The sequence below is a fragment of the Verticillium nonalfalfae genome, assembly GCF_003724135.2.
Source record: "Verticillium nonalfalfae strain VnAa140/NRRL 66861 chromosome Unknown scaffold_183, whole genome shotgun sequence".
NCBI lineage: Eukaryota > Fungi > Ascomycota > Sordariomycetes > Glomerellales > Plectosphaerellaceae > Verticillium > Verticillium nonalfalfae.
Window position 1 is genome coordinate 18,772 of NW_021167408.1, and position 15,922 is coordinate 34,693.

The following is a 15,922-nucleotide window of genomic DNA, read 5'->3' on the forward strand; positions in this document are numbered from 1 at the left end:
CGCTCTTCGTCATCCGAGGTAGAGATTCGAGATACCTCACAGCGCCACCGCCACAGAGACAAGCGGCTTCGCCACTCCGATCTCAGAGGTGACGAAAGAGATCTTGCTGCTTGGAGGCTATCCAAGCACAGGCGCTCTTCGTCATCCGAGGTAGAGATTCGAGATACCTCACAGCGCCACCGCCACAAGAACAAGCGGCCGCGGCTGAATACAACCAGGCCGACCAATCCTGTGTGCCGCTCTTCCTGGTGGCACTTGCTCTCTTGTGACCAGGGTACCAGAGTTCGGATGCGTAGAGGGCTTTCGGGAGGACGATGGTGTGTACCGCTTTGCGCATGGCTGCTGGCGGTGCACCTCTGAGGATTCTGTTAAGGCCGTCTATGTGGTTGGCAGTGGATCGCGCCTTGGCTGCGCGCATCTCGATGTGGTGCTTGTATGAGAGAGACTTGTCAAGCCATACCCCTAGCCATCTCATGGCGGAGGCGGGTTCAATGACTTTGGTGTCGTGCGTTATCGTGTGGGCGGTTGTGGGGGTTCGAGACTTGGTGAAGTGCATGACCTCTGTCTTGTTTGGGTCGAATTTGATGGCGTTTGTGGCGCCCCAGTTGACGGTGTCGTTGAGGAGCTTCTGGGCGCGGGCCGTGGTGTCCTTGAGCGTTTTCCCCATACAGAGGATGGCGCAGTCGTCGGCATACCCAAACCTTCCAGCTTCGGGGCCGATTCTGTGCCCGGGCTCGGTATATAGCAGAAAGAGGATAGGGGATGCAGGGGAGCCTTGAGGAAGTCCGCACTGGAGAGGGGCCGCGGGCGAGGCGTGTCCTTCGTGTCTTACTCTTGCCTGCCTGTCTGACATGAAGGAGAGGACCCAAGAGATGAGGTTTTCGGGCCAGCCTTGTTCGCGTAAGCGAACAGAAAGTCGGCCTTTTAGTGCTGCATCAAAGGCACCTTCGATGTCGAAAGTGACTAGTGTAGCCACCTGGTTCCGGTTCATGGCTGCTTCGACGTCGTGGGTAAGACAGCCGACGATGTCGTTCGAGGACCTCTTCGGCAGGGCCCCGGCAACTTGTGGGTTGAGGACCTGTTCTGAGATGCATAACCATGCCATGCGTCTCGCAATGAGCCTTTCGATGCCTTTGCCTATCGTCAGAAGCAGTGATATCGGGCGCCAGCCCTTGTGGGAGCTTGCATCGCGGTTGGGTTTGGGGATCATGACAGTGTCGGCGTGGCGATATCGGCGGGGGTGGTACCCCTGATCGAGACACGCCTGGAAGAGCCGGTGGATGCAATCCTTAGTAGAAGGCCAGACGGCCTGAAACATCTTGACCGTGATAGAGTCACCTCCCGGGGACGTGTTACTGACGCTGATTACCGCGGCGCGCACCTCTTCTGGCCCAAGTTCCCTTGTCCAGGGGATGACGCGTCGTGGGCAGGTCGGTGTGTTGGGGTCGATATCTTCGTTCGCGCTATTCCTCTCCAGCAGTTTTCTGCGGAGAAAATCCGCCTTCTCAGCGGGTGCGGTGATCGTCGTGTTGTCGTCCCGTAAAGGGGGGGACTGGAATTGGCTCCGAGGAACATCCCAGCCCATGATCTTGTACAGGTCTCGGTCTGTTTTCATACCCTCAATTTGGTTCTGCCAGAAGGCTGCTTTGGCGGCACGGACTGTCTTCCGGAATGCAGTCTTGGCCTCCTTCGTGGCCATCGAGATTGGGTCGTGTCTTCGGGCTTGGTGTAGGTCGCGGGCGCTAGCCGCGCAGTCTTGTGTCCACCATCTGGCGCGTTTGTTCTTGGTGTTCACAGTCCCTGCGGCGTCCAGGGCCGCCTGTAGAACGGTGTCGAGGGCGTCTGCTGCTTCGTCGATCTTTGCATGCGAGGACATGTTGGTGGGGAGGAGCCATGCCGTGTCCGCAACCAGCTCTGCGAACCTGTCGTAGTCTGCCGGGGAGAGCTTCGGGCGTGGGTGGTTGGCATCCTCCTGGCCCACGTGGGGGCCGAGGGGTATTGTCGTGACGAGTGTGTAATGGTCAGAGCCCGTATAGCAGTGGTCTGCTATTTGGGTCTTGGCGAAGGGGATGTTGGTGATGGCGAGATCAAGGACATTACCCAGCTCGTGGGTGGGCATGCCCGGGCGGTTGAGCACCATGAGTTCGTGCCTGTTGATCCAGGCGACGATGTCTGTGGCCGATTGATTGGATCTGATGCCGGGCTGCCACGACACATGGTGGGCGTTAAAGTCCCCTGTGATGACGGTGTTTGGTGGAGGGATCCAGCTTGTAATGGTATTGATGATGGTGGGGAGCTGGTAGTCCCGGTAGATGTTGACGATGTTGACTCCTAGGACCCTGACTCCTATTGTGTCCCGGCAGGGCTGATCGGAGATGGTGAAGGACGCCGCAGGGGGGAGGCCGGTTCTAACGTATATCAGGACCCTGGGCCGTGTGTCTAGCCCTGTCCATTCTGACACGGGCGAGAAGCACTTGTATTCGGGGTTCGTCGCCGTGTTTTTGTTCATTGGGGACCCTAGGGAGCACCATGGTTCTTGGACCGCCACGATATGGAATCCCTGTTCGAAGGCAAAGTGTAGGGCTGCCTCCTGGCAGGCTTTTGTTTTGTCGACGTTGACCTGGAAGACTTTGAGGTTCCTCATCATTTGCGTACTTTGTAGGACGAGTTATTCGGGGAGGATGACCTCAGGGGGGTTCCTAGTGTCGGTTGGGGCGTGGAGCCTCCTTCTGACACATCGTCGTCGTCCAGGGCCATCACGGACTCTGCTTCGTCATTGTGTGCCCTTTCACTTTCCAGCTGGGCTTCTGGGGAGGCTGGCGGGGGTGTGATGGTTGACGACCGACTCTCCACAGTAGGTCGCGTTCCACTCGTTTGCGCTTCGATGGTGTCGTTGATCGCCTTCAAGGCCAGGTTGAAGAGCTTCATGCCGCTAGATCGAAGTTTAGCTCTCTCAGTCTTGCTAGGGCGTTTAAGGTGTCCGTGAGTGACGATCGCGCGCGCCGGACACCTCAGTAGATCACTGCGGTGTGGGCCCTTGCAGTTGGCGCATTGGGTCGGTTTAAGGCATGGCGCCGTCGTTCCTTCGTGGGATTGACCACACCTGTGGCAGAGCTCCTTGTTGCGGGTGCAGCGTCCTGTGTGCCAGTCGAGGCACTGAGGGCACTGGGGGAGGACTCTCACGCCACTGAGTCTTTTCGCTTCTGAGCTTCCGAAGAGCCTGAAGGGTTCAATTTCAGCGCCTGTCGGGAATGAGATGTACCAGGTGTCTTTTCCATCGGCCTGTTCTCTCGAGGAGAGTCGGGTAGGCTTGATACCCGTGACTGAACGGGCTTCCGTTTCGATAATATCCTTGGTTTGGATGATGGTTTTGTCATAGGACGGGAGGGTCGTGGGAGTGTTCCGAACCGCAAACGTGATCCAAATCTGGGGTTGCTCGATGCTCGTTGCGTTAAGCTTTGCGGATAGCGTAGCGTGCCAAGCGAGGATGGTGTCTGCGACTCTTGAGGTCCTTGGGGTGAGTGCGTAGCCGGTCGGGATCCTTGTTATTTTCGTAATGTCAGAGCCATTGAGTGGACAATTCTCGATAACTCCTTGACGGATCATAGAAGGGTCAGTGGCTCGGTGTTCCTCGGGGACTCTGAGGAAGATCCTGTTGTCTAGCTCGGGAGCCGTAGGTCTTTTCCCTAGCGGCCCTTGAGGGACTGCCTTCTCGGGGCAGGACTGTTGGTGGGTGGCTGGCGAGGTCTGCTCGTAGGGCTGGGACCGTTCGGGGGGGGCATGCTGGCCCGTCAGGATTTGAGTCAGCGTTGAAGCGAGTCTTCTAGTACTCCACAGCGGTCTTGTTAGCGTCGTTGAGGCTCTTAAGGGTCTGTTCGATGTTGGCTGCAAGGGTCCTTCCAACGTGGTGGAAGGAGTCCTGCAAGGCGCGGAGATTGGTGATTTCGCTTAGCGAAAAGTCTTCTGGTCTGTCATGGCCGCTGTCGCTTGCGAAAGGGTCTTGCGAATGGCGTAGAAATCGGACTCTCGGCGGGTTCGTGACGGTTGTCTCAGGCGTGCTGGCTGCTCTGCGTTTTCGGGGGGACTTCGGGGGGGATGACGGGATGCCTTCCGACGAGTCCCAAGCTGGGGTGCATTCGTTGCGCAAGGCGGCTGCAGGCGGGCGGCCTTGGCGCGGGGTCTCCGGCTGGGGGGACCCCAATGCCTCGGAGGGCATCTGGGTGGGAATGCGAGAAATGAGCTGTTAACGTATTTGGTGTCACATGCCCGGGCGCACTAACAGCGCTACCGGTGAATGATGAGTAGGAGGGAGAGTTGGTCAGCTCTTTTATTGCCACTCGCACAACTACATCAAGTCCAAAGCAAGGCTGATGACGAAGATGGCACCGCCGGGCTGCGACTGCAGAGTCTAGCTATCAGCGGCGACACATGCGTCATTTGCATCAACGAACTCGAAGATGTCGAAGTTGTCCATGGGTTGACTTGTGGTCATGCCTTCCACGCTGTCTGCATTGACACATGGTTGACAAGCCGACGAGCCTGTTGCCCACTCTGCAAGGCCGATTATTACGACTCTATGCTCCGACCCAAGCCTGGAGAGGGTGGGCCCACCAATCCGACAACCAACATCGACGCGGATCAAACCAACTCGTACATGAATATGCCAACTGCCCCAACCACCGTTTGGCACGACCTCCATAGACAGAGGAGAGGCGCTGGTGATCATTTCATAGGTTCTCCGGCAACCTCAGTTGGAACTGTCACCGCAATCGTACAGCCGCAGCTTACTGAACCGGAACATACGCTAGCTAGAAGTCCTCTCTGGTGTGCCCGACGAGAACTCTTGCAACGGGCCTTCGTGGCCCCTTATAGGATGGGCCAAAGCAACAACCGAGCAACGCAGGAGGAGTCAGTAGCCTACGGTCCCGATACTACACCCTCTGAGCTCGAGGCAGGCGGCCAGCTATCACCAGCCCTTGTCACAGCGCCTGCTCGGTAACGTATGTCACCCACCTTTGGGACGCCCCAAAAAAAACCACATCAGGAACAACCATTTCCTTCGACCTATTGTTCTACCTCTCTCGATGCAACGACAATACAGCTACCCTCCTCACTAGAGAAATCAGATGCGCTAAATTCATCTAGAGGAACAGCAGATTCGCCAGCCTCAACCTGGGCCCTGTAGACAGCTGCTACGTCGGCAAACCTCGAATTAGGACTCAATCTGACCTTCTTCCTCTTCCTCACCCTACCACCTTCAACTTGGGCTTCAAGGGAATCAATTTTCCGTAAAGCAACTGCCAATTGGGTATCCTTTTCCTGGAATGCCTTGCTGACCTTCTGGAATAATAGGCGTTGTGTGGTTGTGGGTTGTTCGAGCTTATTGAACAAGCCCAGTTGGTCCCTCAGCTGAACAGCCTTCCTAGGCGTCGACCAAATAACTGCAGAGGTATCCGAAGCCCAGTTTGGGATGGACTTACTCCCAATTACAGGTGTAATCGATGGATCAGCCTCGCTGGCCCCTTGGTTCGAGTTCTCAAGGAGTAGAGGGCTCAGAAGAGGCTTGGCGACAGAGACAGGCCATAGTCCTGTTGATTTCCAACCACTCTTTATATTCTGGCTTGTCAGACTTACCTGGCGTGCTTTTCGATAGCAGGCTAGGAAATTCCGTTTCCCTACGACTGTTGAATCGCCCCATTGGCTTAGGAATCCAAGCTCCTTCCTGTAGGCCATCTTCAGAGGACCAAAGACCGACTGATCTAGAGGTTGTAGGACATGTGAAGAGTGTTGGGGTAGGGAAAGAAGTTGAATCCTGTTCTTGAAGCATAGAAACATGAATTCGGTAGTCTCATGGCTTCCATGGCCATCGAGGATCAACAGTCTGGTCTCCAAGGGGTCGGTCGGCTGGGTGGAGGGTATGAAGATCTTCTCGAGCCATTCAATCGCAGTTGAGTCCGTAATCCACCCGTTTTCAGTAGCTGTGAAATGCCAGCTAGCATATGGAGCTAGATCGGTTGGAAACCATTGCTGTTGAACTGATTTCCCCTTGAAAATAACCAAAGGACTAAGAGCAGTACCAGTCGCAGAGATACACTCAATGAATGAAGTCCAGACGCGCGATCCAGGTTGTTTTTTCGGATAGACGTTTTCTCTCCAGCCCCGAGGACTAATCCATTCAACCCCCTGCCCTCAAGGATCCCAGATTCATCCATATTGTATCGATTAGCCGGCTTAATGGCCTTAATCTCGGGGATTTTCAGGTACCTGAACCAACGACTGATGATATCAGTTGACGCCCCATTAACACGCTTGGAATCAATGGATCTGCTTCTCTGGACCTTAATAGAAGGATTTCTCTTGAGGAAAGCTTGAGCCCAGTTCTTTCCGAGGGTCTGGGTGTCGCCTTTTGCCTGGAGGACTCGCCCAGCAGGCTCTCTGAGCTGTTGATGAGTTAGTGGGAGCCCTAGCGCGGCCTGGATACGAATCCAATGGGCCAAATAGTCCTCTTGGGTAGTCGATAGCTTCTGGAGATCGGAGAAAGCTGTTACCCAAGGCTGTGTGCCATGGAGCCGATGGTGTAGAGTAGATCGCGGAATACCCGATTCCATGGCCGCTTTGCGTAGACTTTGGCCATTTCCGATAGCTGTTAAAGCCTGATTGACGTCATCCTCGGAGTATGCCTTCGACATTGCGTAAAGAAAGAAAATACAGAGATTCAAATCAATTGAGGTTGGCTTGGTGATGGAATTGTAGGATACATGATGGAGGTAAGAGTGGCGTTGAGGCATTTTTGGGTGTCCCAAAGGTGGGGGTGTCCCAAAGGTGGGTGACGAACGTTAAGGATGCGCATAAGTAGGCAGGTTTGAGGAAGGACGGTTAGGTAGGACTGCAGAGATGTAGCCTCCTATTGCATGGGAATAGCAGCCAGCCGAACGGTATCGCTCTATGACAAAGTGGTTCTGAACGCGAGTTGACGCATCTAATCAAGGAGCACTTTTTCCCACCTCGCCTCAAACGTTGCCTCGCGTAGGTCTTGGCCTTAGACAAGACCAGATTATCAATCTATGCTACACCACTAGAACTAACAACCGAAGACAAAGCCCCACCGGGAGGGATGGCCTCAGCTGCTGGCGCATGGATGAACTGTCGGTCTTTAGGGCTCAGCTCAGCTTGTGTCTGTGAAATAGAGGCCTCTGCATCGTCGCTGCTATCGGGACTAACACTGTTACGGCCCTTCAGCCACTTTTTCTTTGCCTTGAGAAGGACGTTGGAATTGATGTGGTGGATACAGAGCTGCTGCTGCACCTCAGGGAACTGATCGTCGAGAACGGCTTTCATCTGGTTGTCGAAATCGGTGTTGATGACATCCGGTTGTCGAAATCGGTGATGATGACATCCGGTTGTCGAATCGAGTGCTGCTCTGCTAATTGTCGAATACTCTGGGAAAGAACTGAAACCCCTCGCGTCTCTCGTTATCATCTAGGACGAAGGCAGCTCTGTAGACGGAACCAAGGCATGTCTGTCCCGTTGCTTAGAATAAGGGAAGCTTGAAGCGGTTGGTATTCTATGTGTTGTCGAAGCTGATCACCTCGGGGAACCGCTTCCACATCTGGAGACAGTAACTTAAGGAATGACGACAAGCTTTACGGTAATCACCATCATCATCAGTGGAAACTATCCTCCAGATGTTCAGCTTCCTTACTTCGGCTACTGGTATATAACCTGCTGTCGACGCACGAGGGTGAAGAGGAGTTTAGTCATCGGCTAGTAGCGGTGTTAGGGTTTGTCCGTCTTTGGTTTGTCCGTGTTGTCTCGTATCCTACTGCTACGGAGGGAAAGCCTTCGGGTAGCTCCTTGGTGCAAATTTCCATTGTGCCTGCAAGTGATAATGGCTCACCGATAGCTCGCCGAGACAGATCGTGACCCCGCCGAGGGACCTGCTGTCAGGGCCTGACGGATGCGGACATACGAGTCAAGTGCGAAAGGTAGCACAACTGGGTATATCAGCTGCTGAGAGCCTCGCTCCTAAGCAGGAGGAGGCCAGAGTTCAGCTGTTCTATCTGCGGACCCCTACAATCGGACTGTGGCGCGGCAACTGAAGACCTCTTCACTCTGTTCATGACGTTGATTCTGACACCTGCCCCGCCATCCACTGTGGGTCTGGTAATAGCTCTTTGCTCTCTCCAACTGCTCCCTATCATCCCACTTGCTCCGTTACCTCGCTCACTCCCGTCTCCCCCGCCTTCGATGTTAATGGATTGATGCGTGGACTGTCCTCGGATGCTTCAAGCCGTCGCTCATGTATAGCGATGTTTTGCCTGGATTCTAATAGCTCCTGTTGCGACCGATGATGGCGCAAGCGTGGTGCCTTGGACATGTGGACAGAGTGAAACGAGTTCAGTTCCCACGTCCTGTGCTGGAAAGTAGGTACGCCGAACCGATGGAGAGCATGCTCAATTGGGGACTTGAGTAGCGGCGCGGAAGAAGCTATTATCAGAATAACCGCTTCCATTCGGTTCCAAACGTACATCGGTATTAAATCTCGGTACTTTTCAGGGGAAGTGTAGTCAAAGGTGTGCATGATGACGACCCTCATGACAACGGCAGTGGTTGCAACGAGACCAAGCGCCATCAAGAAGGTGAGAAGACAACGTTCCACGATTGATCGACTCAGCTTCCAAATCAGGAACATTGGCATGACTGCCAACGTCAAATCGCCGAACATGGCAGCTGCTTCCAGGAAAATTAGCATCATGTAATACAGGCGCATCATTCCCTGATACTTACCTACGATCACGTAGCCGCATATCCAAATTTGCTCCGCGCTGAAACACCGGGCACCCGGAACTTCTTCCCAATGGGCATTAATCGGCCGACACTGCAGGAACTGAAAAACTTCCGTGCCAATGGCGCAGGCAGCTTGGATGCAGATAGTAAACCAGATGAATGCGCGCCACGTCGTGGTCCGGGCGAATTTCAGTAGTAGACACCCGACGGATATCCTGGTAAGGGTTGGTACAAAGGGCGTCAGCAAGACAACCATATATACATATCGAAGGATCTTGACACCCTGCTCTGGGGTTACATCGTAGCTGTGACGGCCAAATCCAGAAGCAACGGTAATTGCGAAGAGCGAGTAAATGACTACTTCGAAGAGCTGCGTCGGCGGTCAGCGTCTTGTATACTCATCCGTGCCAGTTGCTTTACTCACGATTGCGATCGAGATCGTATAATCCGAGGCATCCAGCTTATGTGTCGGAGTTACGCGAGTATAGATTCTTACTGAGAAAATGAGGATGGCAAGAACGAAAAAGGGTGTGACGATAGCTAGAGCCCGCGGCCCCAACGAGTCGTGCGACAGAGAACCGTCATCGTTCATAATGGGCAAACCCAGAATAAGTTCGGTCAAGCAGTACCAAAGGAGAGAAGGTGAGGAAACTCGAAGTGTAGCAGCTTACCTAGCATTCACTGCACCTCCTTATGAGCAATGAATGATAGGATGGCATGGATGATGGCCAGGCTATGACCAGGAGAAATCATATGGCCTTCGTTCTTTCTGTTTGCCTTCTGGCCTTCCGGGTGACTGAGAGGCCAGAAGCCGGCCGCCGTGGCTTAAGCCAATAAGTACGCTGCTTACAAGCCTCATCAGAACAGCAAAGGCCCGTGGCTGAGACAAGTCTTGACAGGATTGGATATGCTTGCTTGTTTCGCATAGCGCAAAAGCTAATACCAGCCACCCCAATAGCGCCATCACATGCCACAATAACTCGAACACCAGAAACTGAGGGCCACTACGGAAGTGTATTTCAAAAGTTCTGTCTGCCGCTAGCAAGGTAACAGCACGCCACTATCACAGATACCTTGAGTACTTCGTGCTTCCTGTAACTCGATGAGATTCTAGCGAGCTTCAGTGCTGTGGTCGCTTATAGGAAATTACCTACAGGGGAAGATGAAGCCTGATGCTATAGGGTACCAGGCGCTGATGATTTTCGGACGATGTTACTGTTGGTATCTCTGATATCTGCTAGCGCGACAAGGACCTTGGCAGGACAATACTTTTGAAATGCACCTCCGTCACATGGACGGACATAAGCTTCCGGGGCAAAGACGGAGACTGCCGAGCCGGGAGTATTCTCGGACGATGACATGTCGCATCCTCGCTTGGCGTGGTTGCCGTCTGAGAGCAATGTATTGGAAGAATTGGCCGCCATGGCAGACCCATGCCCCACCAGCTCCTCGTCTTCGACTCTACGCCTGGCAGCCCCTGGCTAACCTGGCCCTCGCTGCAGCGCTGGTCGCGCGCTGTGACTATCAGTACCGCCAACTGGTTCCCCTGGCCCTTTGGCGTCACCCAGTGTATATGGGGTTTCATTCTGACCGTTAAAGTGTTTGCCGGCTGGTGTGTTGGCCGCGAAGCCGCCGGCGCCTTCGCCCTGCGTGTCATCGACGATGAGAATTTCGAAACGAGGGAGGCCAGGAGGCTGTATCTCTACAGCAAGGAGGACGATCTCATCACGTCGGACGATATAGAGATGTATATTGCCGAATCGAGGCAGAAGGGCTACCAGATACGGGTCGAGATGTTCGAGGGCAGCGGCCACGTCGGCCATATGCGCATGCATCCTTAGTGCTACTGGAAGTCCATCGCCGACTCATGGGACTGGACGAACCGGAGGCCTGACAAGGAGTAGACCCATTTTTGTCTGCTGTACGTTGCGTAGGGTGAAGCGATCGACATGTTCACAGACAATCATTGCGCGCGATGAAGATTCGTGGCGTTAGGTGTTGATGGTTGGAATGGCGCTTGGCAATTTAAGGTAATGATAACATAACTACATGGAATTCAATCAAGAACGGAAAAGAGCAAAAGTTATGCGGTGCCGTTGCTAGTGAGTGAAACTACGTGACTCTTGAAGAAGAGCTGAGATTTGTATCATGTCGACCTGTGCCACCGTCATCCTAGACGCTAGTCAGCTGGTTGGCGACATCCAAACATACTCTCAACGTTTCTCGAGCGTGATCTCCGGTCACGTAGCAAATAGGTAACAAGTACATACGAGACATATCTTCCTTGGGATGGAGTACGTCCTCGAACCGAGGTAGATGGAAAATACGGTGCAATCCATCCTATTGATGATGATGATATTTGCATTTAAACGCCAGGATATGCTCGAGAGGCAAAAGATGCCCGCACCGGCTGTCGCCTCGAAAATGTCTAGGTCTACACTGCGCTAACTTCGCGAATGCGAATTATGTCATACTAGATCCCTCGCGGTTTAGGAGTAGGTTGTTCGTCTGTTATGGGGGTCTGGCCTTGTTAGGCTTTAGGGCCATGGGGCCGGGGGGATTATTGGCCTCAGCAGTCCTGAGATTCTCTGTTTACTCAACAGGGTTGAGCATCTAGTAGAACCTATCGTACTTTGATGTGACGCATGCTTGATGGAGGGAGCATGGACGTTGATGCTGGCTCTTCACGGCGACCAATATTCGGATACTTTTCAGGTACAGAGCCCCCTGGTTTCGGAGCTCAGAGGGATCTTCGACGCTACCGACAATAGTGACCAACCTTAGTCCAAAATTACCAACTTGATGGACAAGCTTTTCAGGAGGGACCCGTTCCTCCACAAGACTGGCGAATGAGTGCCCGCGGGCTTGCCCAGGAACCACCCATCCGGCACCAGACATCAAGGCGTGATACACCACAACTCCGGACTGGGGAAGATCTTCCGGAAGTTTTCGGTTAGTGTCCGCTATTGAAACGCCGTTGTTAGTGAGCTTGGTGGTGCTCGGGTGCTCCCGCAAATCATCTAACGGGGTCACCGTTTCCCCACACACCTGAGTCAACTTGGACTTCGTCCGCCTGGTCGGCGGGATTTACCGTGAGAAAACTCTATCAGGTTGCCCAACATCAGCCCTCCGTCTTCCAATGAAAGGGCTAAGTGAGTTCACTCCGCACTCGGGTGCCATTCTGCAAAGACAAGGTCCAACGTGAACCGGCTTGAGGGTGTAACATTGCCGCCTTCTGTTCCCTCGAGTTTGCCTTATGATGCTGTCATATCCGCTGAAGGGCGCCAGATCAGCCCAGCTGGCGGGCTATCTTCGACGTGCCACTCCGCACACCTACTCGCCCACACCTCGGTGGCCAATCTGCTCCCAGGAATAGATAATAGCATATCGTATCCGTTCCCATGTAGGCCCAATTGTTCGGACGTGTGGGGTAGTTGAGTCAAAGCAAACTTCAATCTAAGGTGCTGAACATCGCTATGGCCGAGTGCAAATCTGCCGACCCTACAGTCCGGATGCTCTTGAGTTTGTATGCGCAGACACATCCAAGGAGGCCATGCGGTGGCTGCAGATGGAACAGCCATGGTATGCCAGTGTCTAGGTGTCAGGAGCATGTGGCCGCCATGCGTGGGACGACCATAGGAGATGCAGAGTAGCTTTAACAGTTATGCATTCTGAGCTCGACAAGGCGAAATAATCTCGCCATTAGTGTCTAATGAAACAATCCAAACGGATTCAAGGTGGAAAGGTGAATCGAAGGATCTAGGCCCCTAGAGTTACGCATATTCGCCTCTTTCTTGTTTTTTTCTGGCTCGAGGACCTTTGGCTTCTATAAAAGCGTCTTCATTTGGTCGTAACTCCACCCAGCGATTCAATCTGATCGACGCGGACCTAGTGGCCGGCGCATTCGTATGAAGGTAATCATTTACAAAGTCTCCAGCAGGGCGTTAATCATAAATCGGCCCGTCACAAAGTTTGGAAAATATTTGTCCTTCAGCAATATTCAGGATGCTGAAAGGATCAGCACAATACAGATGTGGCGTCTACGGCTGCTTACCATTGTCAGGTTGAGCGGCACAAGGACACCCAATCAGGATACGCCCTCCAGCTTCAGAAGCGTATTCCGATTGGCCGCTCTTGTTCGTCACATCCCGCTATCGCCATTTTTCAACCTGATGCACGTGCAAAGTGCGAGACATGTGATGGTACATCGTGTGTTGGCACCACCCTCACAGCCACCAAGACCAAGCTGGCCAACGTTTAACGAGGGGATGCCGTTATTCACCACCAAAGACGCCTGACCATCATAGGCGCTGAGGACCCTGTTATTCTGGCGAGATGTAAACGCCATGTGACCGAGGCCGGACTGCTTGCCGATGCCCGGCGAGGTGGGCTGTGATCTCTGGTCGCCGTGGCCCATGCCCTCTTGTTGCTAAGCCTGCACAGCAATTATTATGTTCCTGCTGTTTGTCGAGGATGGCTCGCCAAGCCATGCAGGCCTCCGTAGATGCAAGCGGCCTGGTCTATGCGGCACAATGCTTCTTGCTTTTTGACGTCCAAGCCCAGGTCTGAGTGCACTCGCTTGACTTTGGCGCCTTGCCTGCGATCTGTGGCTACACTAGCTTGTCGATGCTTGACTAAGAATGCTTCGCGGCAGACACCAGGCCGGCCAGGCGTCGTGGCTTGCAGGATGATCGCAGGGCTGGTGCTTGCTAGTGCTTTCCCAAGGGGGTCTCCTACCCAGTGACACGGTGTGAGGCATGGACGGAGTGCCCTTGTCAGCATACAGAAGCCTGCAGCTGAGCCGTGTCACGCAGCCACAAGGTTTCAAAATGGCAGCTTTGCCTACTTTATGCTGTAATGAAGGAGCTGTAAGCTCAACCAGTGGCATAAGAACTGGCGCACTCTAAAGTCTTCCGTGGGCTCCTACAGCCTACTATCAGCTTGTACAGCGCTAGTGCCTGTTGACGCTGCAAATGGACATGATCGACAGATGGGGTGCTTTTGAATCCCGAACTCCGAAAGGCTGGAGGCCAAGGTTTTTGATGCGCATGCTCATGGTGTGTGTTCAAGGCTCAAGGTGTGCATGGAGGACTGTAATGTCCCCATGGGAAGTACCCTACGTTTCGGTCAGCCCCAATAAAGATAATAACGGCTGTCTTGCAGTTCGACGTGTCGTGCGTAAAGACCTGGGCAATAGTACGACTTCTGTCACCCCTCAAATCCGACTCCCGCCGGCCATCATGACCTCTCTACCTACGACTTACAGACGATTCCACTTCACCTTGCTGCAATACTTAAGCTCAGGGACCCAGTATTTGAGCTCAGAGTTTCCGACACCATCCCTCTGTTACCTTACCTACACGGATGATATTCTGACAACGTCACTGGATCACACGGAAAGCTTGAAACAGCCCTGCATACATCTCATGATCTCCAGTCAAAAAGAAGCGCCGGGCTTCACGGATATCAAGAGACAGGGGGCTAAATTTGCCATGTTGTAAGTAGGTTCCAAGTAATGCGAGCGGCAAACGTGTCTAAGTCTACTCAGCCGCGTCCAATTTATATCGGACTGGCAATGTTTAGCCAACATCACCCCTTTCCCACCTCGTCACGAGACGCCGATCACCGTACAAGCATGGTGGTTTGAGGATCTTGAGACCCTACAGGTGGTGTTTTTACCTTCCCGTAATCCCATTTTGAACACAAAACATTCATGGTCCAAGGATCATTGGGTTATTGAAGCTGTCTTTACTCTTGTTGAGGCGGAGAAAGCGGACGATCACATGGTGGGCTTCGAGACGGTAGACGGAGAGTTGGTGGTGCGAAGCATGCAGTTCAGATGTAGCGAGCACGGTGCAGGCTTGCATGTTCACACTCAATAAATGGTCCTGGAGATGGAACTATGGGACATGCTAAAGAGCCGGAGTATCAATATGATCCAAGCACGAGGGGTTACCTTCTCACGCCTTGCCCACCCTGCCAGCAACAGCATGGGTGCTTGAGTGCAACTCGGGTGTTTTGATGATGATGAAACTACAATACGTCAGCGAGCCTCCGCTCTCGGTACTTAGTCTCTTGTAGCTGGCTGGGGCTTGCCTAGAAGGCACCCGTGGAACTATTAAAGAAAATATGTTGCTGTTGACAAGGTCGGCTTCTGAGCGGACATGGCCTTCATCGGTGCGACTGCTGTGCAGGCAGGTCTGGAGGGGCGCCAGAGGGTGCTTTAGTTTGGGTTGGGAGTTGACGCTGAGCCGAAAGTCGACCAACGGGCTTTCTTCCAGAGATTCAAAAATGACGAAACAAGACAAAACCTGACACATGTCAGCCGCGTGAGTGTCTTGCGCATTGAAGTGCGGCTTGAAGCTGAGTGTCGCTTCGGTCTGGGCCATCCACTGACATCTGGATGCAGCCCTCCATTTGAGATTTGAGACCTCCCCCAACAGTAGATGTGTCGCACAACCCATGAAGAAGCAATGTGTTTACAATGGACTCAGGCGATCAGTCGCTGTCACCGCTGCGGTCCAGCCACGTCGGCTGGATGCCACCCGGCCCGAACAGGGTGATTGCCATCGACAGGCCGCACCAGCCGGGAAACGACATCTGACATCGCCACGATCCTCAGCCAGTGACATTCTAGCTCGTATCAAGCCACGCACGACCTCCTAAATTTCACCCGTCTTGCACACCTCCCTCCCTAATGCCAGTGGTATACTCGGCCACCGACCTCCCATCTTTTAACAACGACAGGTCAAGCCCCGGCCGTAGTCCGTCACCGCTCGACCGTGAACTCGAATGCTCAAGCGGGGGAACGTCAACCCAGAAGGGTCGGTCCCCGAATGCCATGCGCCCAAATGGTCGCCATATGGGAACGATCAAATCGCCGTGTGTTCATAAGTGGCGGGAATCAAGTTTGGCGCCAGTGCCCACCCCCTCACCTGGGGCAGCTTTACGGGCTGGCTAGCGTTCCAGCTCGTGGGCACAGGCTTTTCTCCCAGGATTCACATGCCCGTCTCCGCTTCGTTTGTTCGTTCTGCGGGTTCCTCGTATCCAATACTTGATCTCTCTTCGTCTTGAATTCCTCGACTTGCGTGACGACTTGCGCGACGACTGTGCCCATGATCCCGAACGACTCCCT

The 15,922-nt window shown here is 53.7% G+C and overlaps 3 protein-coding genes across 3 annotated transcripts; 1 reads left to right on the forward strand and 2 right to left on the reverse strand.

Moving 5' to 3' along the window:
- Positions 1-7,062: 7,062 nt before the first annotated feature.
- Positions 7,063-7,479, reverse strand: D7B24_003097 (uncharacterized protein; the record flags this gene model as incomplete). Its single annotated transcript, XM_028637291.1, has 1 exon — positions 7,063-7,479. The coding sequence occupies one exon, from the start codon at positions 7,477-7,479 to the stop codon at positions 7,063-7,065; it is 417 nt and encodes a 138-aa protein (XP_028490834.1).
- A 974-nt stretch (positions 7,480-8,453) lies between these two features.
- Positions 8,454-9,379, reverse strand: D7B24_003098 (uncharacterized protein; the record flags this gene model as incomplete). The annotated part of the gene is made up of 6 exons (XM_028637292.1): positions 8,454-8,487; positions 8,550-8,733; positions 8,788-8,887; positions 8,940-9,002; positions 9,086-9,157; positions 9,212-9,379. The coding sequence occupies 6 exons, from the start codon at positions 9,377-9,379 to the stop codon at positions 8,454-8,456; spliced, it is 621 nt and encodes a 206-aa protein (XP_028490835.1).
- An 841-nt stretch (positions 9,380-10,220) lies between these two features.
- D7B24_003099 (uncharacterized protein) lies at positions 10,221-10,628 on the forward strand (the record flags this gene model as incomplete). Its single annotated transcript, XM_028637293.1, has 1 exon — positions 10,221-10,628. One exon carries the CDS (start codon positions 10,221-10,223, stop codon positions 10,626-10,628), a length of 408 nt encoding a protein of 135 aa, XP_028490836.1.
- Between the last annotated feature and the right edge of the window lie 5,294 nt (positions 10,629-15,922).